This window comes from Galeopterus variegatus, unplaced genomic scaffold, assembly GCF_000696425.1.
Source record: "Galeopterus variegatus unplaced genomic scaffold, G_variegatus-3.0.2 Scaffold15, whole genome shotgun sequence".
In the NCBI taxonomy this organism is placed as follows: domain Eukaryota; kingdom Metazoa; phylum Chordata; class Mammalia; order Dermoptera; family Cynocephalidae; genus Galeopterus; species Galeopterus variegatus.
The window spans coordinates 1,030,799-1,058,327 of NW_007726126.1; the positions used below are offsets into that span (position 1 = coordinate 1,030,799).

General features: G+C 36.1%; 1 protein-coding gene across 4 annotated transcripts in view; it reads right to left on the minus strand.

Moving 5' to 3' along the window:
• NARS2 (asparaginyl-tRNA synthetase 2, mitochondrial (putative)) overlaps nucleotides 1-27,529 on the minus strand; it is a 140,246-nt gene that overhangs the window by 41,717 nt on the left and 71,000 nt on the right. For all 4 annotated transcript variants that reach the window (XM_008566129.1, XM_008566118.1, XM_008566123.1 and 1 more), the window contains one exon: nucleotides 6,417-6,549. In XM_008566129.1, the coding sequence (XP_008564351.1) occupies nucleotides 6,417-6,549 (133 nt within the window). The remainder of the gene's footprint in view (nucleotides 1-6,416; nucleotides 6,550-27,529) is intronic.

Genomic DNA, 27,529 nt, shown 5'->3' on the forward strand with positions numbered 1-27,529 from the left:
GTGGGGGGAGAGAGGGGGTTGGGGAGAGAGGGGGTAAGGGGCACTAATAGTAATTATGATGTTAATAATGAATATGCTAATAATATCGATTTGATCAAAAAATAAAAAAGGTGACAAAAAAATAAAATGTACCTACCTTAAACCTAAAAAAAAAAATTTTTTTTAATAAAAAAATAAAACAAATGCTAAAGAAAATTCTTTACGTCGAAGAAAAATGACACCAGGGAAAACATGGAACTTGAGTAGTAAAGGAGGAACAACAGAAATAGTAATCTACTATTACTATTATATGTAGATAAACATAATAGGTAATTTTTCTCCTCTCAAAATCTCATGTATGAGAGCAAAAATTAGAACATCATCAGAGGTTTTCAATGTTATATAGGTTACAGTGGAAAGAACATGTTATTTACCCCTCCATCAAAGCTGTCTATGTTTTAATCCCCACAACCTGAGAAGATGCTACCTTACATGGCAAAAGAAACTGTACAGGTGTGATTAAGTTAAGATTTTGAAATGGGGAGATTATTTTAGATCATCTAGGTGGGACTAATGTAACCATAAGGATCCTTATAAATGAAAAAGAGAGGCATGAGGGTGAAAGAGAGATTTGAAGATGATTCACTGATGACTTTAAGGGTCCATAAACTGAGGGATGCAGGTGGCCTCTAGAAAATGGAACAGGCAAGGGAACTATTTCTTCCCTAGAGTCTACTGATGACACCTTGACTTTTAGTCCAGTAAAATCCACTTTGGACTTCTGACCTCCAGAATTATGCGAAAATAAATTTGAGTTGTTTTAAGCCACTAAGTTTGAGGTAATTTGTTACTGCAGCCAACAGGGTACTAATACATGGATGTAGTACATATGGTAACTATGAGATAAAGGGGTGAGAGTAAAAGAAAATATACAGTGGTAAGGCTTTTGTCTTACTTGAAGGACTAAAATAATAAATAGAATGCAAAAGGTTACATATGTATATTATAATTCCTAAAGCAATCATTATAAAAATAAACAAAATACAAAGAAATATAGTTGAAAGGCAATATAAATAATATTAAACCCAACCATATCAATAATAAAATTAGTAAATTTAATAGAAATGAAAGTTATACTAATCAAAACACTATGGTACCAGAATAAGTACATGTATGCTAAAAAATATAAGGCACTAATGAAAAAAAAAAATCGAGGAAGACCTAAATATAAAGATATATATATATATATCATGTTAATGAACTGGAATACTCGATATTGTTAAGATGTCAATTCTTAAACTGATCAATAGATTCAATACTATCACAATCAAAATCCCAGCAAGAAAGAGAAAAGCTTATTCTAAAATTTATATGGAAAGATACAGGCCGTATAAAAGCTACAACCATCTCAAAAAAGAAGAAAGTGAGATAAATCTCTACCTAATATTAAGGTCTAGTATACAGCTAGAGTAATCAAGACTGTGTTGCACAGGCAGAAGGATAGATATATAGTACAATGGAACACAATAGAGAACCCAGAAATAAATCTGTATTCTATACATAACATATAACATAAACGACCAACTGATTTTTGAACAACGTGCAAAAAGCAATTCAATGAATGAAGGTTTTCAACCAGTGGTGTTGGAGCAAGAGAATATCTACAGGCAAAGAAAGAAAAAGGAAAAGGAAAAGAAAAAAGAAATAAAAAGAACCTCCAAGTCTCACACCTTATACAAAAATTAACTCAATATGAATCATGGACTTAAATGAAAAAGCTATAAAACATTCAGAAAATCTTCAGGACCTAGGGCTAGACAAAGAGTTCTTAGACTTGGCACCAAACACATGATCCATAAAAGAAAAAAATGATAAACTGGACTTCATCAAAATTAAGAGGATTGAAAGACAAGCTACTTACTGGGAGAATACGTTTGGAAACTACACATCTGACAAAGAACTAGTAACCTAGAATATATAAAGAACTCTCAAAACTCAACAGTAAAAAACCAAATAGTCTATATAGAAAATGAGCAAAAGGTATGAAAAGACATTTCTCTGAAGAGGGTATATAGATGGCAAATAAGTACATGAAAAGATGTTCAACATCACTAGCCAGTTAGGGAAATGCAAATTAAAACCACAACGAGGCACTGCAAGACACCTACCAGAATGACTAAAACACTGAATGCTGGTGAGGATTGGAGAAAATGGATCACTCATACATTGCTGATAGGACAGTTTGGTGAAAACAGTTTGATGGTTTCTTATAAAAAGAAACATACTACCATTATGTGACCTAGAAAGTGAACTCTTGGGCATTTATTCCAATTTATGCAAATACTGACCACTGTGTTACTATTTCCTTAAACTATTTAGCACAGTAACATGCTGTACAGGTTTGTAGCCTATACCATACAGCCTAAGCTACACTAGGTTTGTGTAAGTACACTCTATGATATTTGCACAACAACGAAGCTGCCTGATGATGCATTTCTCAGAATGTATCCCCATTGTTAAGCAACACATGACTGTCCTAAGTACTGGTGAGGAAGTAGGAAAAGTGAAACTTTTTTACACTGCTGTTGGAAATGCAAAATGATATAGTCACTTTGGAAAATAGATTGGTTTCCTATAAAATTAAACAACAAACACTGATCTAACAATCTCACTACTAGGAATTTACCTAAGAGAAGTGAAAATGTTATGTTCACATGAAACGTACATGTTTATAGCAACTTTGTTATTTTCAAAAACTGGAAATAAACTAAGTGTCCTTCAACTGGTGAATAAATAAATCAACTGTAGTGCATTATATCATGGAATACTACCCATCAGTAAAAGGGAACAAACAATTGATACACAGAACAAAGAAGAATCTCTAATACATTATGCTAAGTGACAGAAGCCAAACCAAAAAATCTACATACGATGTTATTCCATTTATTTATTCCATTTATATGACTTTCTGGAAAGGGCAAGATTGCCTTTAGAGACAGCAGATCAGTGGTTGCCAGTGGGAGGAGGTTAGAATACACAGTGGCAGCAAGAGGGAGTTGTTCTCCAGTGATCAAATTGTTCAGTATCTTGACTGTAGTCATGGTTACAGAGGTCTATACATTGCTCAAAACTTAGATTTTTCTGTACGTAAATTTAAAAGAATATTAAGCCAAGACAACAGGTATAAATCAGAACTGTTCCAGAGAGCTATTATGCAACTCTCAGGAAGTAACATCATTGAAGCTACCTCCTTCCCCATGCCCACATCTAAAGCCACTGGAAGAATAACTGTTGGTCCCTCTGGGGTAGTCCAATCCTTTTTATTAGTCCCAGACTTATTATAAAATATATTTGAAATAATACCAGCAAAAGAAGTGTAGAGTAATGCTCTGAATAAAATTACTCTGTGTGCTCTTCTTATTCACATTATTCCTGAACATTAATCACCAATGCTTAAGAAACTAGCCTAAAAATCCATCAGTTATGGTATCTAGAAATATCAACGAAGACAGAGAATGAATGGAAGAAAAAGAGAAAATGGAATAAACAAATGACTCATTTCAAACATTAATATTAGATTTGATGCTCCTCTTATAATATTTACAAAAGAATAAAAGAATTTCATGGACTTGTTGACCAAGTGCAAAGCTGAAAATCTGGAACTCAATTCTGCTCACAATTCTAAAAAGGTATGCTGCTTAACTTGTCTATTTCTCAATGTTCTCACTGATATAACTGAGGAAATAAAAGTTACTTTGCAACTCTGTCAAATGGTAAAAAATAACTACAGAGCAAAGATTTTAAATGTTTAATAAATTCTAAAGTAATGTATGCATGTCTTTGAACTGTTCCCTTTGTTATCTATGTTTGGGTAGCGGCAGTGGGGTCTGGGCAGAAACAGGGAGGTAAAAAGTATGGTTCCATTCCTTACAATATTCTCACAGCCTGAGAGAAAGAATAAAACAGAATTGGGTGGTGGGTTCATCTGAAAGCTGCTTAAGGAATGCACACTGATCCCTTGTGAGGCTCAGATCCTGAATCCCTATAATCCGGAAAAAGGTTATTTAACAGTACCTCTATTGACATTTTGGCCCAAATAATTCTTGGCTGTGCATAGTAGGATGCTGAACAACATCCCTGCCTTTACCCACTAAATGCCAATAGTGAGAGCTCTCTCCCACCTGCTGCCCACTCACTCATAGGGAAAACAAAAAATGTCCTGTGGGGATCACTAATCTACAATAATTAGTGGGAGGTGTTAAGGAGGTAGGTAAGTGGAGACCAAAATGCCCCCTTCAGGGCCAATTGCCCTATCCGGGAATCTAAGAATGTTAATTGCTGATGGTTTATAGTTGAGTCCCTCTTCAGGAACCGTCCAGGCTCAAGGGCCCTGCCTGACTCAAGGTTATGCTCTTTCCAGAGACTAGCCATGTCCAATGACTGACTGATGGGGGTAGGAACAAAGGCCAATCCCCTGCCTTCATATGGGACAACTATGAAGAACCATTCCAGTTCCAAAGTTCCTCACAGAATACGTTAAGGCCTCTGTAATGGCATCACATTTCAACTTTTTGCCGTGCCCAGTGCTACTTTGTTCCTTTCCTTACAGAGCATTCCCCAATAACCCCCACTACCCACAAATCTCTGCCTTAGACTTTGTTTACTAGGAAATCCAACCTAACACAGTGTAATAAAATAATGAGTCTATTCTATTTGTGTTATATACAGTATTCACATTTTTTTTTTTTTCTGACTGGTAAGGGGATCGCAACCCTCGGCACAGTGTGGCCCGCACCACGCTCAGCCAGTGAGTGCACTGGACATCCCTATATAGGGTCCGAACCTGCGACCTTGGTGCTCCCAGCGCCACACTCTCCTGAGTGAGCCACGGGGCTGGCCGGGTATTTACATTTTAAGTGGAATTGGGTCATTTGCTGTGAATGAGTAGAAAGATATATAAACAAATACAAGGGAGAGACACTTGATGAAAATTACTAAAATAAACATCCCATAATTACAAATCCAAACTAAGATAGTAACCAAAGATGCTATTGGATAGAGAATTCATAATAATAACAGTTAACAATATCTGGGAATTTACTAAGTGTCGTGAACTACACTAAGTGCTTTATGTATATTATCTCCCTAATCCTTTCAACCATCCTATGAAGTAGGAATTATTATTCCCATTTGTGGATGAGGAAATTGAGGCCCAGAGACATTAAGTCCTTTGTCTAAGGCCACAAAGCAAGTAAGTGGTAGAGCTAAGAATCAAATCCCAGTCAATCCAACTCCAGAGCTTGTGTGCTCTATCTGGATTGTGTCCACAGCCTCCTAACAAGGCCTCATGTTCCTATTTTTATCTCTCTCTAAAATCATTCTTTATACACTACTAGAGAGATGTTTCTAAAATATAACTCTGACCATACCTTTTCCAACTCAGATCTTCTTCCCCCCATTTTCTTTTAATTGTAGTAAAACATATCTAACATAAGGATGCCCATTTTAAGAGTTTCTAAACATACAATTGCATGAAACTAATTATTTCCAAATGCTGTGTAACACTACCTCCATCTATTTCCAGAACTTTTTCAACATCCTAAAAATAGACTCTGTACCCATTAAGCAATAACTTCTCATTATTCATTTCTGGTAACCTCTAATCTATTTCTGTCTCAAATTTTTTTCTTTTTAATTTGTTTTTTCTTAATTGAGCCATGATGATTGTATATATTTATGGAGTACAATATGATATTTGGGGACATTTATACAGTGTGCAATAATCATATCAGTATTTAGCATATCTACCACCTCAAACATCTGTCACCCTGTTTGTGTTTCCAACTTAGATCTTTTTCTCCATTACCTTTTGGATAAAGTTCCAACTCCTTAGCCTTGTGTTTAAATACAACGTCTTTCATGATCTGACTCCTGACTCTCTCTCCAGTCTTATCCCCTGTCCCTCCAACTGACCTCTGACAGCTCCTGTGGATGATTTCTATATAGCTATAGAGATGTTTATATAACTACAAAGATGTTTTACTTATTCTCCTAGCAAACAGAGCTACTATTTACTGAGCCTACTTATGTTCCAGACCCCATACTAGGAGTTTTATGATTTCATTTACTCTTCACAATAATCTTATGAAATAAGTACACTTATTTTCATTTTATAGTTGAGGAAGCTAAAGATCATGAAAGTTTGGTTACTTCAGTGCAAAGCTAATGGCAGAGCTGGGATATGAACTTAAATCTGTCTGACTCTTGTACCTGAAACTATCACAGTACAAGCATTCAGTAAATGTTTACGAAACTAAGTAGTTCTCCATCTTCTTCATTCTAGGAATACCTATAATGCGCAGATGTCTAAGGTAAAAATGTATACAGAAGCATTTTAATGTTACAGATATCTGATATTTTAAAAGCTGTGTACCTACCTGTATGAGATCTTGAAGGCTCTCAACAAAAGAAATTTCTGCTTCTACCATGTAAAACTCTGCTAGGTGTCTCCGGCTCTGAGAATTCTCAGCTCGGAATGTTGGACCAAAGGTAAACACTTGAGTAAAAGCTCTGCAATTCAAGATTAAGAGCATAAAACAGTTTTCACATGATTAATTTTAAGTATTTAAAATACTCAGTGAGATCTTAAGAAAAAAAAAGTTCTGTCCACAAATACATACATATAAGCTGCTGTATTTCTCTAATGGGTGATAATAATAGTTTCATTAAAAATGTTACATTTATAGAAACCATTTTATCCTGAAGGAATTTGCAACTGCTTTACATACCCTATGGTTTACTAAATATAAAATATATATAGAAATATAACCACTTCTATATATAGAAATATAACCACTTCTGGGTGCACTCTACTGCAGCTACCTTAAACAGCAGGCAACAACATTTCATAGCAATCAACAACAAAATAAAAATACCACAGCCCCCAAATCCATGCAGATAATCTAGACAGTAACAGTGAAAACTAGAATTTTATGTGGATAAGGTGTGCTCGTTTATTTTTTAAGTACATGAAAAAAGAATGTCAGATATGTATAGCAATTCACTTTGTTCAAAGCCTACCCAAGTTCTTCATAGTCACCTAAGTCTTTCAATGAATGCAGAATGATCCCTGAAATTTGGGGGTGAGGGCAGATTTTGAGGAACTGTCTACTTTATTTTCAATCACCCAAATGGGGAAAAAAAAACCCTTATTTTAAAATTCCTACAAAGAAGGACACTACAGCGCATTCTTTAAAACTTAGATTTTTCTGTATGTAAATTTAAAAGAATATTAAGCCAAGACAACAGGTATAAATCAGAACTGTTCCAGAGTTTCCAGGGTTCTTTAATACTTACAGTCTCTCTCACACTGAAACATGACAACAATTGATATTAGATCAAGCATATGAAGTAATGAACACTTCTTGAAGTTTACATTTTAAAGTTATTCTAGAATAAAGCAAGAGGTTTAGGACTCCTTAGCTATTTTCCTTAGCACTCCTCATTTTTCCATCATTAGTCAAATAACATTAAGATCAGAAAACAGTGCAAAAAATAGATGGCTTTTATATATGAGTATACCAATATTTTTTTTTTTTAAGAAAAGATACCAGGACCGAACCCATGGCTCACTCGGGAGAGTGGGGCGCTGGGAGCAGCAAGGCCGCGGGTTCGGATCCTATATAGGGATGGCCGGTGCGCTCACTGGCTGAGCGCGGTGCAGGCGACACCATGCCAAGGGTTAGAAGATGATCAGGAATTTTCATTTTAATTATAGTAAGGATCAGGCTCTGACTGAGGAAACCAAGACTTAAATATCATTCTAAGAGAGTAAGAACTGATGACCATGGTGCTTCCTCTGAATTAACAAAAAGATAAAATAAGCTGGAAGGTATCTTGAAAAATTTCTGCTGTACGGCCAAGGCGAAAAAAAAAAAAAAAAAAAAAAAAAAGAAAAGAAAGAAAAGATACCAGCTAAGACCCAATTGGTAGGAAGCCTAGGAATTTATGTTTTGGTTCTACAACCACCTTCCTGAAACCGTGATCAGTTAACCTGAGAAACTTAGTTTTTAATGGAAAAATAAATAACAGGAACTCAAAAATATTACTGTGGTTACCTCTCCCAAGATTCAGATCCTGACTTGCCTACTAGAATGTTCATGAAAAGAGTAAACCTTGTACAAAAGGAAAATTCTTGCCTTGCTCCAGAAAACAAACAAAAACAAAATAATGAACAATCCTGTTTTTCTTTTTACATTTCCCCAGCTCTATTAATCTCGGTTAATCCATCTAATCACCCAAACCAGACCCCACATCCCCTACTGCCCTCATGTCTCATTTCATATTGGTCATGAGATTCAATTGTTTACACCTTGGAAAACTCCCTCAAATCTAGTGACTCTTCTCTATCTCCACAGCTGCTGTCAGTGTAAACCTTTGTCTCTTGCTTGGAAAACAACAGCTTTTTAACTGGTATCTGCCACCTATTTTCCTCCAGTCCCAAACTACTAGGAATTTTCAAACTCAAATCTGATTATGCTAGCCCTAGTTTTAAAACCTTCAATAATTCCCCACTGCCAAAGGATAAAACGTAACTTCTAATTTTGACTGGACTTTTCCTCACACAACCTTTTCCCTAGCCACTCTGAAGACATTATCCGTACATAGAATGCTCCTGTGTGCCTTTAGATCTTTGCAGAGGCTGTTCCCTATTCTGTAATGCCCCATCCCTTGCTCCCTTCTCCCCAAATGGCACATTCCCATCCACCTTTCAAGATTTGGCTCAAATGTCATTTTCTCTCTGAAACCTTACCACAACTCCCCAAATTTATTGTTCCCTCCTGTATATTACTATAACACTTGGTTCACACATTTCTTACAAAGAACATATCACTTTGAAATTTAATTATGTATTTAAGTATATTTCTCCCCCAATAAAATATGAAATTTTCCAGAATAGGAATCATGTTTTATTCATATTTGCATCTCTAGTGCCTAAGATAAAACAGGTGCTCATGCTGAATGAATGAGTACTAATGATGATGACAGGCTTCCTCAGTTGTAAACTGGAAAAGCACAACACCCTCCCAAACTGTAACATTACAAATATAGAGAAATACTCAGATATAGTTTACTGAGTCTGTTAGTACCTAAAATGGACACCTAAAATGGGTCAAACAATCCAGGTCTGTCCCAAACAATAAATTCAAAAATTATAAGGCCCTGAGTTTGCAATCTGAGACCATGCCATCTCTAGGTAGGTCGGTAATAGTATATAACACGACATTTCCTTCAGGTACTACATCACAAGAAATTGTATATACAGATGTTAACTAACATTGAAGAGTATTTCACTGAAAAGTTTTAGGGCATAAACAAACATGTGGCATAGGTGAAATTTGCTTTCGGGGCTCTGAAATACCAGGAAAGCTAATGGGATTGCTGTTCGAAAGAGACTTGCTATTTGTATTAAGATAATAGGTACAGAGAAAACAGTGGTTTCTTGCAAGAACTTCAAATTCCAATCACAAGGACATCTCCTCCTCACATGGTAATTCTATATAGGATGCTCCAAGATGAGTAGCAATAGGGATTTTAACTTTAATAATAGTTAATGATTTTCCCTACCAAGGTAGGGTAAGCTCTCTAGTGTAAAATGTAGAAGATGATCAGGAATTTTCATTTTAATTATAGTAAGGATCAGGCTCTGACTGAGGAAACCAAGACTTAAATATCATTCTAAGAGAGTAAGAACTGATGACCATGGTGCTTCCTCTGAATTAACAAAAAGATAAAATAAGCTGGAAGGTATCTTGAAAAATTTCCTAATTCAGCATCCAGTCTTTAAGCAGATGAATGTTTAAATCATTCAATAATGATCACTCTATGTCAGATCCAGTGTTCTATTATAAGTGATAGCAGTAGTAGCAGTAATAATATTAGAGGGGGATCCTTGTGGGCCAGGCATTAAACCTAAGAACCTTATAGTTAACCCCTTTACAGTTAGCTCAATATCGTACGTATTATTACTTCTACTTTCCAGAATAAGAAGAAAAGTGGTTAAGAAGCTTTCCCAAAAGTCATAGCTTAGTAAGTGGGGGAGGCCAGATTCAAATTCAGGTCCAACTCTAATGCTCCCAGCTTTCATCATGATATTAATAATGATGCTCACAACTAAACACTTATAAACCCAGAAAATTAGAAAGAAAAACTGCAGTTTCTCAAAGTAATAACTCCCCTTTCTCAAAGTAATAACGGTAAGTAGTTTGGTATATTTCCTTTCCCTACAAATAGCTTATTTGTTTCATGTGTTAAAATTAGAGCTCTCTAGGATATGTTGTCCATGAAAATAATGAGAATGATAAATTATCAATATTGTGTAATCTTTAGCAAGTCATTAGACCTTTCTGGTCTTAAAATTCATAGAAAGGTAGGGGAGGGGGAGGCTTGGCATTGATCACTAATATTTTTTGCAATAATTATCTCTAGATCATGTGAAATCACTCCTATTTTAATTTATACTGATTTCTTCTTTTTTCTGTCTTCCACAGACATGAAAGACATTTGCAGCAAGGCTTGAACCACCAACAGTTAAAATAAGATCTGAGAACAAGGCCATTTCTAAAATAAGATACAAAACCAGGTGAAAGGCCAATACTGCTATGAGAAGAGACCAGCAGAAAAAGAAAACACTCATCACTAAAAACCATTCTTGTGCCAAATTACGAAGAGAGGAAAGCTATATAAGGAAAGTCCATGAGCTTGTGTAACAAAAGTACATTCAATACACATCAATCAAGACAGCTACAAAAATGGCTTTTTGGAAAATAAAATTACAACAAAAAGTTTTACGAAGGTCACTTTCGCCCTTGTGTAGTTTCATGAAGCCCTCAAGTTAGTAAGTGCATTAATATAAAATGGTCACTGATTGCTCAGTCATTTATTCTTTCTGGCCCTTAAGTTTAAGAGCTCATCTTTTTTATTTTGAAAGAATAGAGTAATTGCTGTTCTTTAGCTGGGGAGGAACTTACTCAGCAATAAGACTGATCAACAACTTTCCCTACACCCCTCTACCCCCAACCTCCATATCATATCGCTACTGTCAGAATAGTAAAAGTGGACTGAAGTGAACTCATAGACAGTTTTTAAATTGGCTTTTAAGACAGTGTTTGTCAAGTGGTTTTCCCATCATCAGAAAATGATCATCTATTTTTCTATTGTTTTGTGTCCAGTGGATTATCAATACTGTGACATATTTGTCATTCATTATTACTACATACCTAACAGAGTGGACTCCAGGCACTTCCTTTACAACTTTCCCCTATTCCTCTATCTTGCAATATGAGAGTACTTCAAAAAGTTCACGGAAAAATTGAATTAAAAGATAATACAAATTCTTCCATGAAGTTCCTGAAGACCTTTTCATACACTTGTTTCTAAGGGTATAAAAGAGATGTAGCGCCTTCACAATTTCAACAATTCCTGTTAAGATGCCTTAGGAAGGGTGCATCCCAAAACCTAAATATTCTTCTTTCCCATTATTGCCAAACACCTCTGCAAGATTAATTTCCTTTAACATGCCTTTGATATTTTATTTGCAACTGAATTTGAGGCCCAAGAAAATTTAATCTTAATTATATAATGAAATTCAAAATTTGATAGTCTGACAATAATCCTGCTAAAATGGGTGGAAAGTTGGTTAGCCCTCTCTGAGGAGATGGCATTTGAAAAGAACATTCCAGTAAAGGGAACAACAAGCAGATAGGTCCTTAGATAGGAAAGAGCCTGATATATTTAAAGAACATGAGTAGGCTAGTAAAAGAATGAATGGTAAGAGATGAGGTCAAAGAGATGGGAAGGGACCAGAACACGTAGAGCCATGGTAAGGAGTGACTAGACCTTATTTGATATTCCTTGAAATACTCTCTCCTCTTGAAATATTTAACATTGTACTCTCCTAGCTTTCCTATTTCTCTAATCTCTATTTCTGCCCCCTTGTACACATTACACTAGCTGTTCATTAAAGACTAGCATTTCTAAAAACCTAGACTCTTTTCTCACTGTATACTCTCTCCCTAAATGATCTACCTCAGCCAATGATTTCAATTAACTACACATTGGCATACAATTCACAAATGTATACTTTCTGCCCAGACCTCTTTTCTAAGCTCCAGAAGCATATATCTCTCTGCTCAGTTGATCCTTTCACTCATAACAACCTGAACTCATGCTTCTTCCCAACCCCACTGTGGCTTCAGTCTTCTTCCAACCTTCCTAGGTCAATATGCTCTTTAATAACAACATGTAGAACTGTTCACAGCACCTTTCAAAACAAAAAATTTACATTTATTGATGTGATTATTTAATATCCATCTCCTTCATTAGATTATAAATATGAGTGACTGTATCTTTTTGTTCATTTTGGTATCCTCAGTATTAACTCAGTGCCCGAAACACACTAGACAATTAATATCTGTCAAGTAAGCAAATAATTAATTTTCTATACAACATGCTGATCCCCAAACTGAATTTTTGAAAGAGCCCTGGAATGGGGGTTACAGTGTAGGAAGAAGAAGAGGAAGATGGTAAAAAGAATTATCAATTACTAAACAAATAATTCTGCTATTCTCTGGAACAATCGTTCACAGAACACACCAGAAAATAACAGAATCAGTTTTTTTTTTTTCCTTTTTGTCTTTTTTACTGACCGGTAACGGGATCGCAACCCTCGGTGTCGCGCCCGTACTGGGGACCGGCAACGGGATCGCAACCCTCGGTGTCGCGCCCGTACTGGGGACCGGCAACGGGATCGCAACCCTCGGTGTCGCGCCCGTACTGGGGACCGGCAACGGGATCGCAACCCTCGGTGTCGCGCCCGTACTGGGGACCGGCAACGGGATCGCAACCCTCGGTGTCGCGCCCGTACTGGGGACCGGCAACCGGATCGCAACCCTCGGTGTTGCGCCCGCACTGCGCTCAGCCAGTGAGCGGGAACCGGTCTCCACATGGGCTGCCGCGCTCCCAAGTGGTGCACTCTCCAGTGCGCCACCGGGCTGGCCCCACAGAATCAGTTTTTAAAAAGTGACTGCTCACATAGTTTTTGCTCTACAGGCAACAAATAAATCTTTGAAAAGGACTAGATTGGGTGAACTTCTCTAATTAGGAAAGATTTTATTTTTTGTTTAACTATAATATTATAAGAAAAAAATTTACCCTAAGACTATTCTATGTAAACACAGCAGGACATGATTCTTTGGCTTCTGCCACAGTGAAGGGCCACTTCATCATTCCTGCAATGATGGACTCCTCAGAGGAGAGGACTGACTGCATATGAAGTCTTAGAAAATAACATTCTAAAGGGTCACTATTTGCTCACTGTCCTTTCTAACTGAAAATCTATCCTCATGTCTCAATAAGCCTAAAAAAATCACCATTCCAAAACAGGTATACGATGGTACTTAAAAAAAATTTCATATTATCTTTTCATTACATTTTTTCCATAATCTTCTTGAAGTACTCTCATGTAATTTTGTCAACTACATTTACTCATGTCAAGATTATTCCTTTTACATTTCTTCCATTTAGTAATCCTTGCTCCGAGGACCACTAAAGAGAAGAACGTGTAAGTGCTTTAATTTAGGTACATGTTCCACATCTACCTGAAGTGTTATTTAAGTCTAGAAAGATTTGAAGGACTACCTTTTCCAAGGCCTGATACTATAGAGGTAGATGAGTCATTATGGCACTGAACTATCAACATTTTCCTGGGCTCAACTCCTGTAAAGATGACTCGTACTTTTTTAAGGTTATGGTAGTAATTAACATACTCTAAAGATCTAAGTTAAAATCCTGGCTCCTCCACTTATGAGCTAAGTTCTTAACTTCTCTAAGGCCAAATTTCTCCATGTGAAAATGAAGTTAAGTACACATACATCATGGGGTTATTATAAAGGCGAAATGAAGCAAAATATGTCAAAAGTTTAACTTAATACTAACTATACAGTAAGTGTTTAACAAATGGGTAATAGTTATTTTTTGCCTCCTTCCTTTCCATAGGTCTCAAAATTTCTTTGTTCTCATTTGGTTGGTCTCAAGACCACTTTACACTTTTATTTATTGCAGATCTCAAAGAAATTTTGTTTATCTAGGTATATCTACCAATATTTACCAATAAAATAGAGAAATTAAAAAATGTTTATTAATTCCTTTAAAAACAATTTTAAAAATTCATCTGTCATAAAGAACATATTTTTTATGAAAAATATTCTTTTCCCCAAAGAAAAAAAAATTAGTAAGTGGAGTGGCACTGTTTTATATTTTTGTAAGTTTCTGAATGTCTAGCTTAACAGAAGACAGCTGAATTCTCATATGTTTTGGCACTTAATCTGTTGCACTATCACGTCATGAAGACTTTGGAAAACTCCATTGTACACTCATGAGAAAATGAGAATGAAAAGGCAAACACTGTCTTAGTATAATTATGAAAACAGTTTTATCCACAAGGATTCCCCCAAAGGATCTCAGCTAGCCCCAGGGATCCCCAGACCATACTTTGAGAGACACTACCTATGCAATGGTTCTTAATGAGAAGTATTAATTTTGGGGGTCTACCCCAGAGACTTCCATTCAGAAAGTATAGGGAAGGTTCTGATCATGGGTATATTGAAAAGTTCTGCAAGTTAACTAAGATGTGAACCCCTGATTGACTACTAATGCCCCAAGGAAGGTTTAGGCCCCTAAGTAATATAGTTTTTAAAAAGTTTCTTGGGTATAATTTAAAAAATAAGGAGCGGACTGGTTTGCTCAGTGGTTAGAGGACGGTGTTGATAATACCAATGTCCAGGGTTCAATCCCTGTACCAAACAGCCACCAAAAGAAGAGGGGGAAAAAAAATAGAAAATAACAAGTGTTGGTAAGGTTGTGGAGAAACTCCTTGTATATTGCTGGTGGGAGTATGAAATTGTGCACCTGCTATATAAAACAGTTTGGTGCGTTTTCAGTAAGTTAAACATAGAATGACCCAGAAATTTATTCCTGAATATAGGTATACCCTAAAGAAATAAAAACAGGTGCTCAAATAAAACTTTGTATATGAATGTTCATAGTGGCATTATACATAACAGACAAAAAGAAATAACCCAAATGTTCATCAATGGATGAATGGATAAATGAAAAGGAAATACTGATAAATCCTATAACATGGATGAGCCTTGACATCATTAGGTTAGGTGAAAGATGATAGACATAAAAGGCTACATATTGTATTATTCCATTTATATGAAATATCTTGAATAGGCAAATCTATAGAGGCAGAAAGCAGAAAAGTATTTGCCAGGGGCTGGGCTGAGATGAAATGGAGAATATACTACTCTTTTTGAGCTGCCATAAGCGAATACTATAAACTGGGTGGCTCTGACAACCGAAATGTATTGTCTCACAGTTTTGGAGGCTGGAAACCCAAGATCAAGCCAGCAGGGTTGGTTTCTGGTGAGGACTCTCTGGCTTGCTGAAGGCTGCCTTCTTGATGTGTCCTCACATGGCCTTTCCAATGTGCACATGCACACCTGGCACCTCCTCTTCTTATATGGGCACCAGTTCTATCAGATTAGGGTCCTACCCTTATGATCTCACATAACCTTGATTACCTCCTTAAAGGGACTATTCAAATACAATCGTATCGGTGGTTAGGACATCAATGCAGAATTTTGGGGGGACACAATTTAGTCCATAACAGAGAATGACTGCTTAATAGGTATGGGGTTTCCTTCTGGGGTGATGAAAATGTTCTGGAACTAGACAGTGGTTTTGGTTGCACAATGTCACTAATGTAAAATTTAATGTTATGTTACCAATCATATGTTAAAAAAAATTTACTATATGGTGCTGACAATACCAAGGTTAAGGGTTCAAATTCCTGTGCCATCCAGCTGTTCCTCATAAAAAGTTTACTGACACAGTGTCTAGCAGGCTCTCTACATGTTTTATTTCACCCTTGTTATCATATGAGGGAAGTGATTTCATTCCAGTTCATAAGTATAGAAACCAAACTACTCCAGCATAGTATACCAAAGCTAGCTTTAACTTAAACAGTCTGACTCCATGGCCTACTTTCTGTACTGGTGCATGTGTACATTCTTAAAAACTATTAAGTGCAGCACAGATGATCAATGGTCCCATACCCCCACAAAACACTGCCACATGTTCCAAAGGGAAGCTTTGTACCTTTAATGTCACCATCATGTGGGTGGTTTTTGCCCCTGCGTTCAACAGTTATTCCATTCTTGATGGCTGCTCCTAGCCTGCCTTTCTTCCACCATCGGTTACTTGCTATCTCTGTGACTGCCACTTCCTACCACTCAAAGCCACTGTTTTCTGCCTTATTTTTTCATCTATAGCCCCTTCTTAGTGGAAAGGAATAGTCATTTATAAGCACTGATTGTAAATAAGGATATATTTGCATTCCATTTTAGGATACAAAAATGGTAACACATCCAATATACTTTATAGCTCTGTAGCAGATTGAATTATGTCACCCCCAAACTCAATGAAGCTTGAATTGTGTCCCCCAAGTTTTATGTATTAGAAACTCAGCCCCCACTGTGACTGTTAAGAGGGTGGGAAATCTTATTATGGTAATTGAAAGGTGGAGCCTTGAAGAGGTGACTGGATTGTAGGACAGTGCAATAATGAATGGATTAAAAATGGTAGTTGGGTGTGGTTCTGAGGGCTTTAAAAGAAGAGTCTGTCTCTCTGCTCTCTCTGCTCCATTTTCTGTGATGTAATACTCTGTCATTACTGAAGTCACCACCAAAGAAAGACTTCATCAGATGTGTTCCCTGAACTTTGGACTTCCTAGCCTCTGAATTGTAAGCAATAAATTTCATATTCTTTATGAAATACTCAGTTCTGTGTATTTTGTTATAAGCAACAGAAATAGACTAATACAAGCTCTTTTTGGCTATGGCCACTTTTATTTAGGCTCAGGGATTTTACCAACAAAGGCTTTTCTTGTGGCATGCTTCCCTCCCCACCCCCTTTCTTTAACTACTTTCAGGTCCAGAATCATTCTGAAGCACTGTGAAGCTGAGAAGGTTGGCATTAAGTAAAAGAAGTCTTTGTTATAAATGCTTAGATGATCTACAGCAGTGATTCTCAAACGTTAGCTTGCATTAGAATCACCTGAGGCTTTTTAAAACACAGATTGCTGGGCCCCACCCCCAGAATTTCTGCTTCAGTAGCTAGAATAGGCCTGAAAGTCTGCAATTCTACAAGTTCAGGGGTGATACTGATGCTGCTGGTCCAAGGACTACACTTTAAGAACCACTGAGTTCTTAAAGTGGATTCTAGAGTAGTTTTCAATCTTGGCTGCATAACAGAATAACATTTGGCACTTTAAAAATACAATCCTATGCCAGTCCCACTCTCAGACCAATTATATCTAATTTTCAAGGAAGGCTGAGCTAAAACATCTATATATTTTTTAAAAGCTCCTGAAACATTCTAATGTACAGCCAGAGTTGAGAACCACTGATCTAGATTTTCTAATTACCAATTATGTTTGAAAGTAAAAGGGACAAATAATTGATACACAAGGTGTTATTTCATTAAAAAGGTATATTTGCATAAGGACTCCAGAACTCCATTCAAAATTTTGGTTTTGAATAAAACCAAAATTTTCTAGTATTTTGACAGACTCCAAATCAAACAGAGCTTGGTTTATGAATACAAAAGTATGGATGGACCATCGCAGACTAGAAAACAGAAGCAACCTGCTTTTAGAGGAGCACCTAGGCTGGCTGGTTATCCCACTCGGTTAGAGAGTGGTGCTGGTAACACCAAGGTTGGGAGTTCAGATCCCCATACCAGCCAGACACCAAAAAATAAAATAAAATAAATAAAGGCACACTTAGCCTATAGAAATAATGCATGAAAAATGCCTATTCATTTTCCCTGAATTGGAAGAAGAGGAAGAAGAGAAGAGCTACTGCTCTGCCATACCAGGCCTCTTTGGCTATATGAACAGTAAAAACAAATAGAAGGGTACTTCAAAAAGTTGTGAAAAATGTAATTAAAATATGAATCTTTCCATGAACTTTTTGAAGTACGCTTGTATGCTTAATGATATGGATCATGGTCTGACCTACACAAAAGATAACAGAGAGACTCTGGGTTAAACTATTTGGCCAGCTATCTTCAAATTCCCAAGTTACACCCAATCTGCCACACCTGTATATGAAATACCAATATTATCAAATTAAACACATATTTTGGCCAAGAGAGGCATACAAGAAAATAATTGAGGTAACTCTTTGTAGAGTAAGTAGTCCCTAAAATACCATCTGCCTAGAGTTCAAATTTTTTGCTTGAACCTCACACTGTACTGTCCTAAAGGAAAATCCAGAGAAAAGCCCAGAATAAGTACGTAGTTGAGGAAACTAAGAAAAAGTCACTAAGTAATGTTTCAGAAACAAAAAACAGGTCTCCATTTCCCAACCTCTATCATAATCCACATGCTAAATCTGCCTCTTAAATGTAAAATAAGAGTGGCCTTAAGTTTACACCTTAGGCTGATCCTTGGTGCAGAGACACCCTACAACAATAACATAATAATAATAATACTAATAACAAACAAAAACATGAAACCTGGGGAAGAAGGAGAATCTGATTTTCAGAGTTACCACATTATTAAATTAAAATGACAAGTATTCACAAAAACAACAAGGCATAGCAAATAAAAATGAAAATATGACCCATTCAAAGGAAAAAATAGCAGATCTACTCAAAAAAGACTTCAAAGTAACTCTTAAAGATGCTCAAAGAAGTGAAAAAAGCTGCAGAGAAAGTCAAGAAAACAATGTGTATAAAAAAATAGCAATCAATAAAGAGACAGAAAACCTACAAAGAAAACAAAAGGAATTCTAGAGCTGAAAAGTTCAATAACTGAAATGAAAAATTCACTGGAGGTATTCAAAGGCAGATTTGAGCAGGCAAAAGAAAGAATCAGTAAACTTAAAGACAGGAAAATGGAAACTCTTGAATCTGAGGAATAGAAAGAAAAAAGAGTGCAGAAAAGTGAACAGAGCCCAAATCACCTCTGGGATACCATCACATGGCCCAACACATACATGTGGGAGTCACAGAAGAAGAGAGAGAAAGTGGCAGAGAGAATATTGGAAGAAATAAGGGCTTAAAACTTCCTAAATGTGATAAAAGATATGAATATAAACACCCATGAAGCTGCATGAACTCTAAGTAAGATGAGTTCAACAAGAGTTCAACACACATTATAATCAAACCTTGCAAAGACAAAGAGAATCCTGCAAGCAGCAAGAGAGAAGCAACTTACCATATACAAGGGCAATAAGATTATCAACAGATTTCTCATCAGAAACTTTGGGAGTTAGAAGGCAGTGGGAAGATAGATTCAAACTGCTAAAAGAAAAAAAAAGTCAATCAATAATCTTACATCTGTCAAAACTGTCTTTCAAAAGTAAGGGAGACTTTTTAGTTGTTTGGGGATATGTGTGAGTGGAAAATAGTAATACCTAACTAATACTTCTTTCCTTAAAATGGTCTGTTTTCTTATGAATGCCTCAGCTGAGTCAGTCTATCTTCTGAAGACATGAAAAAGTATTTCTGATTTGTTCTCCCCTCACACACCCAGGTCCTTGTAGCCGTTTCATCCTATAAGTGTGAGAACTCAAGAGTCAGAACTCAGCACTTGAGCCCAAGCCAGCAGATACTCGATTTAAGGGGTCTGGTGGCCCTTTAGAAAAATCACTTACCCTTCTGTATCCTCATTTTCTCTGTCTATAAAATGAGGATGTTCTGAACTGAATTATGTCTCCTCTCCACCCCAAATTTGTATGTTGAAGTCCTAACCCCCAGTACCTAAAAATATCACTGTATTTAAAGATAGGCACTGCATTTAAAGAGGCAATTAAAGTAAATGTGGTCATGAGGGTGGGCCCTAATCCAGTATGACTGGTTTCTTTATAAGAAGAAAAGATGAGGACAGAGGCTCTCACAGAGGGAAGACTATACAAGGAGGAGGAAGACGATGTCATCAACAAGCCAAGGAGAAGGGCCTCAGAAGAAATTAACCCTATCGACACCTTGATCTCAGACTCCCAGCTTCCACAACTATGAGGAAATACATTTCTGTTGTTTAAGCCACCCAGTCTGTGGTATTTTGTTATGGCAGCCCTAAAAAACCAATACAACGGGTAATAACACCGATTTCAAAGATTGTTTTGTGGAATAAATGAAATTGGCATGTTGGTTAACTGTAAAGTGTAGAGTAGATGTTAGTTACTGCTATGGACCTTGAGAGAATTATATTAAGTGAAACAAGTCAGGCACAGAAAGAGAAATACCACATGTTCTCACTTATTGGTGGGAGCTAAAAATAAATAAATAAATTCACACACACAAAATAAAAACGGGGGGGGGGAGAATACATAACAACTACAATTCCTTGAAGTTGATACAACAAGCAAACAGAAAAGACATTGTTGGGTGGGAGAGGGGAGAGGGAGGAGGGAGGGAGGTTTTGGTAATGGGCCACAATAATCAACCACATTGTATACTGACAAAATAAAATTAAAAAAAAAAAAAAAAAAAAAAAAGTTAAAATTAAATTAAATTTGACCTTGACCCTTGGGGGGGGGGGAAGTAAGGGAGAAATTAAGACATTTCCAGTTAAAAGCTGAAGGAGTTCATTACCACCAGACCTGCCCTGCAAGAAATGCTCAAGGCAGTCCTACAGGGTGAATGAAAAAATACTAGACAGTTACTTGAAGTTATATGAAGAAATAAAGATCTTGATAAAGATAATGGGCATTACTGTAACAACAGTTTGTAACTGTACTTTTTGTTTTCCACATGATTTAGGAGACTAATACATTAGAAAATTATTAGTCTAAAAGCTAGTATTACTGCAATTTTGGATTGTAACTCCACATTTTGTTTTCTACATAATTTAAGAAGAGGCTAATTGCATTTCAAAGAATTATTAGTTTATGTTTGGGGACATGCAATGTACAGAGATGTAATTTTATGACATCAACAACAAATGGGTGTAGACAAAGCTGTTAAAGGAATAAAGATTTTTCATGTTATTGAAGTTAAGCTGGTATAAATTCAAGTTAGAGTATTATAATTTTAGGATGTTAAATGAAATCCCATGGTAATCACAAAAAAACAGCTATAGAATATACAAAAGGAAATGAGAAAGGAATTTAAACATTTCACTACAAAAAATCAGCTAAACACAAAAGAGGACAGTAATGCAGAAAATAAAGGACAAAAAAGCTGTGAGAGCATATAGAAAGATAGCAAAATGACAGAAGTCCCTCCTTGTCAGTAATTACTTTAAATGCAACTGGGTTAAACTCTATAATCAAAAAACAAAGATTTTTGATGGAGAAAAATCCAGCAAGATGGACTAAAAAAAGCATGACCCAACTACATGCTCTCTACAGGAGACTCACGTTAGATCCAAACACACGAATAGACTAAAAGTGAAAGGATGGTGTATTAGTCAGTTTTCTGTTGCTTATAATACTGAAACTAGGTAACTTATAAAGAAATAAAATTTATTTCTTACAGTTTTGGAGTCTGGGAAGTTTAAGGTCCAGGGGCTACATCTTGTGAGGGTCTTCTTGTTGGGAACTCTTTGCAGAGTCCAGAGGCATTATAATTTATTTTTATTGATTAAATAAAATAGTGGAGACTCATACATTAAGCTTATAAAACTAGTATGTAAAGAAGCCAGAATTACAATATAAGTCTCTCTGACTGCATTTATTTCAACTAACAGAACCAATCATTTGGACAAGATCAGTATTTTTTTGGCAGGGATAACATTATCATAATAGCTGCTTCACACTATAACAGCACTGACAATCCTCTATATGCTCATTAATGGGGCTGTCCCACATTTTTAACATCCTACTTGGTGTCCAATACAGTTACATACCATTTGGGTGAACACTAAAATTATTGCTGAATAAATGAGTAACCACAGTTATTTTTAGCAGAAGAAAACAGGCTAGAAAAAAAAAAAGTCAAAATGACAAAAATTCTGTTCCCAGCCCAACCTAAATTCTGCAAACATGCAACACAGATTTTTTTCTCCTTTTCCTAAAAAAAAAGTAATTAAAGCCAGAGCAAAATAGAATTTGGATAAGATTATTCAGTAACTGAAAGAAGTAACAACATTAGTTTTGCTTTTTATAGCTCCAATTGCTGTCTATATTGGTCTAATTACTAAGGATTAATTTGATGTCTCACTACAGTAACCTGCACTTGCTTTTAGAAAGCAACAACAGGCATTGCATTTCATGCACAATGAGTTCTATTTCTATCATTACTCAAAGGACAGACTGAGATTTTTTTTTTTTAAAACAACTCACACAAAACTTGTTTATTTAAGTCACTCAATCCTTCAGATATTTTTTTTTTGCTTAGCTAGAGCTCAGTGAGCTAGATAACAGAAAAGTGGAGCTACTCCACTGGAATAAGTCAGGTTGGTATTCACCTTCACACAGGAATTCAATATTAGAAATGGTTAGAGAACCCAGTGTTTAGACTTCCTAGGATGGAATACAGGCACTGCAGAGTTAAAACATTAGATACTAAATGACTATGCAAACAATGTATAACCTAACTAGCTATTAAAGCAAATTAGTACCATTCAGGCTAATAAAAGTGAAGTTAAAATGAGGAATTAAGCACAGATATTTATACTGATGCCTTCCTGAGACAGCCTTAAAATAATAATAAATTTTAAAAAGGGGGAAGGGGGACTTTGCTGGACAAGAGACCTTAACTTTTGAAGGACAGAAAACAGATGGTTAGGTGATGACCAATATGGCAAAACATGGAAGCCTTATCTGGAATATACATAGAGTGAGTAAGCTACAGCAGAAGCAGGGTAACCTGCACAGGGAACCTTAGTGAGGTTGAGGTAGGAGAGATGGGGATTCATCGAGAGTTTGTGTATGGAATAGTCAATTTTCCCTCACCCTTCCACTGGAATGGCTGGAAGCCCGATGTACCTATCACCCAGGGAACAGAGTTTTTCTCTAAAGCAGTGGTTTTCAGCATTAGCATCACCTGGAGGGTTTGTTATGACAGATTGCTGGGTCCCACTCCCAGTGTTTCTGATTCAGTAGTATCTGCCAGGAGTTGGGGGCAGGGAAAAATAGGAAGTGACTGCTAATAGGTATGGGATTTCTTTTGGAGTGATGAAAATGTTATAAAATCATATAATGGTGACAGTTCCACAACTTGTGAACATAGTAAAAACTACTAAATTGTATACTTTTAAAGAGTGAATTTTATGATATGTGAATTACATCTCAATGAAGTTCTTTAAAAAAAAAAAATTTACTCTTCTGCACATAGGGCTCTCACAGAAGCCTACCAAACAGATTTTAACAACTATCAAATCACGTTTCCTCTTCATCTTCCCTGTGCTGTGTCCATCATCTTCAACCATTTCTTTAGGCCACAATGTCCAGATCCTTCATTATCCTGGCTGCTCTCCTAAAGTCAGAAAGGATATAAAAGCACAACTTTCTTTTCTTTTTTTCTTTTTTGAGACCGGCTGCACAAGTGCACCGGTCATCCCTACATAGGATCCGAACCCGCGGCGGGAGCACTAACACGCTCCCAGTGCCGCACCCTCCCGAGTGCGCCACGGGCTCAGCCCACAACTTTTTCTTTTTAAAAAATTTTTTGGTGCCTGACTGTACAGAGATCGAACCCTGGACCTTGGTGTGTTATCAGCACTACACTCTAACCACACAATTTCTTCATATAAAGTTTTATAAAATATTCTAAGCATGAGTATTTGGAATTTGGTAAAAGAACAGGACAGAGAAGCTAGTTTTCTAGCTCTTAATTTGGCTATATATAATTCATTCAAGGTAATACATCAGACATGACATAAAAGTACCAAAAGACATTCCAAAGCCAAATATAGATAATGTGTACTGCAGTAACTAAAAGATTACACACCACGAATACTCCATAATAATGGGAAAAAAAGAGATGTATTAATTGGATTTCTCTTGTTCCAATATTACAAAAGCGAGAGAATCCACATCAAATATAACAGCCGATGGTCACTAAATAGAAATGACATTTAAAAATGCACTTCCATGGAGTCATTCTACTAATAAGGTTACCTCTAAATTCAATTCAACCCAGACAAGGTGAAATTCCCTTAACATATGTTCTTCTTGTCCCTGGGACAATCTTTTTATAACAGCTATCACACCTCTAATTTTGTATTTAATGCCCATCTTGTTCATTAGACTCTACAGGATCATGAAGGTTGAGATCATATCTGCCTTGTTCATCTCTATATCCCAGAACCTAGCCTAGTACTTGGCACACAGTTGTTTCTCAGTAAATGCTGAATTGAATTGAGATTGATTTTTGAGCATTGGATCAGACAATGAGGTACTACCACAAACTAAGACAACAAAGAGGAACAAGATACAGTTTGAGGAATTTAAAGGCTAATGGGAAAATAAGCTTATAAACAGATAATTTCAACATTTTTTGAAACACAGAATTGATAGAAACCCTTTTCTGATAAACATTTAAGTCTCTGTTCTGTATTAAGTTAATAGTTAAAAAATTAAATAAGACACAGTCCCTAAATTCAAAAGCTCATAGTCTAAGCTATAAAGAAATAAATGGATGATTCCAGTGTTACAAAATAGGAAAGCACAAAGCAACCTGGGCATACAGCATATGCAAAGGAACACAAATGTGTGAAACAGGATGATGTGCTTAGAATATTAAATGGTGGTGTTCTGTTCTATTCCATTGATCAGTGTCTCTGTTTTTGTACCAGTACCATGCTGTTTTGGTTATTATGGCTTTGTAGTATAGTTTAAAGTCAGGGAGAGTAATACCTCCCGCTTTCTTTTTTTTGCTCAGCATTGCTTTGGCTATTCGTGGTCTTTTGTTATTCCAGATAAATGACTGTATAGTTCTTTCCATTTCTGAGAGAAATGTCATAGGAATTTTAATGGGGATTGCATTAAATGGTTTGGAGGTTCCTTAAACAGCTGAAGATAGATCTACCATACGACGCAGCTATCCCACTGCTGGGAATATATCCAAAGGAATGGAAATCATCAAGTCGAAGGTATACTTGTTTCCCAATGTTCATTGCAGCACTCTTCACAATAGCCAAGAGCTGGAATCATCCCAAATGTCCATCATCGGATGAGTGGATATGGAAATTGTGGTATATCTACACAATGGAATACTACTCAGCTATAAAATCGAATGAAATACTGCCATTTGCAACAACATGGATGGACCTTGAGAGAATTATATTAAGTGAAACAAGTCAGGCACAGAAAGAGAAATACCACATGTTCTCACTTATTGGTGGGAGCTAAAAATAAATAAATAAATACACACACACACACACACACACACACACACACACACTGGGAGTGGGGGGGAAGAAGACAGAACAACTACAATTCCTTGAAGTTGGTACAACAAGCAAACAGAAAGGACATTGTTGGGTGGGAGGTTTCGGTAATGGGCAACAATAATCAACCACATTGTATATTGGAAAAAAAAAATAAGTATTTTTTTTAAAAAAAGAATATTATGTGCAGTTTAGGATAGCTGAAGGAAAGAGAAGTGGAAGCAAATGAATTGGAAGGATGCAAAGGGTGTGGAAAAAGAATTTGCAATGATTTCCATATATCTGTTTTGACAAAACAGAAGGTTGGTAGTGCCATTTCCTGAGATAGGGAATTCAGAAGAAAAAAATGATTTAGGGAACAAGATAATGAATTTAGTTTTGATCATGTTGAGTTTGAGGTGCTTGTACAACAGTCAACTGGAGAAGACAACTGGCACTTCAGTGAACAGATGGAGAGCAGAATCCATGTTAGAGATATAAACTTCATAACACCATTCTTTGACCATCACTTTGTATTAGTCCAGATTTTCATGCTAGTAAAACCAACAATACTTCATTAGGACTTCTAATTCTTTACGTATACCACTTTTTCCATTATCACCCTCTACCCCCATTTCCTCATTTCTCTGATTACCCAGCACAGATTTTTTGGTAAATCATTATAATCTTCTGAACCTATATTTACTTCCATCAAATACTTAGCAATATCCAACCGCTGGTAAACCCATATATACACATTCTCTGTATCTGAACCCAAGCAAGCTAAATATTCCTACTAAGAAGCCTCTGCACTTGCTGATCAATATGCCAGAAATGCTCATCCTCTGGCTGCATTAAACAAAAAATGAAATTGGCAAGGCGATAATGATTGAAGTTCCTGATTTATTTAAACCAACAGTCTGTTAATTCATATTTCTATCTACATAGGTTAACTTTTAACATAGACAATACACTAAAAGAAGAAATCTCTTTTTTTGATATCCCACCATCAAGAGATCAGCATAAAGAACCTTTATCATCATTCACACACATTCAGGAAACAATAACAACAAAGTTTCATGATGATATATCTCCACGAAACAGAGTAAAAGGAGTGATTAACATATACTTAACTCCTGTAATAGGCTCAGTCTTATAGTATAAACAGTAGAGAAAAAAAAAGATTGAGAATTTGTGCTTACGAATTCAATTTAACAATACTTAAACTGAATATCTACTACTTGCTAAGAATTATGAGGACACAGAGCTAAGAAAGACATGTCCGCAAGGGATGTATAATCTATGAGAGATACATATACAAAAAGAACTATACATTAGCTAAGCATTAAAAAGAAGAGGGATTTTTTTCTTTGTTACATGAAATAGATAAGTACTATAAGATAGGAAAGAAAGAGAGAAATGATTTCTATTGGGGGAAAAACAGGGAGGGAGTCTAGGAGGAAGTCAAAATTCATAGCCACATAACAGGATGAGAGTATCCTGACTATGAATGTTTTAGGGCTTCTCAGCTCAGTATCTGAATTGATGAAATAACCCAAGGGAGTAGGTTTAGGATTCCTCATATCAATCAGAAACCAATCAACTAATCAAACTGGAATGAAATCAGCCTAAAGCCCCAGCTTATTTTATCCCCCCAAATGGAAATAGCTAATTTGTTTTTCCTGGTTATAAAAGCAGTAAACACTAATTTTTCAAATCTGAAAAAAGACAAATTTGAGGGAGGAAATAAAATTAGCAGAAATAGCCATTTTTTACAAGTTGAATATTGTTGTCTGTTCTTCCAGACTTTTTCCTATGTATATATACACACGCACAGTTTAAAACACTGAAATCACATTCTACTTCCTGTTTTATAACCACTTTTTTTAAAAACAAAGTTTCATCACCCGTTTTAATGCCTGTATAGTAATCCATTAATGAACAAATCATAATTTAACGTTCAGTATGTCTCCAGGATCCATTAAACCCAAGTTTAATTTTTGAGTTTCTTTGTTGAGCAGTTCTAACTATTTATAAAAATTAATATTTCAAGACTTATATACTCTTAGACATTACATTCATTTCCTAAGGCTGCTGTGACAGAGT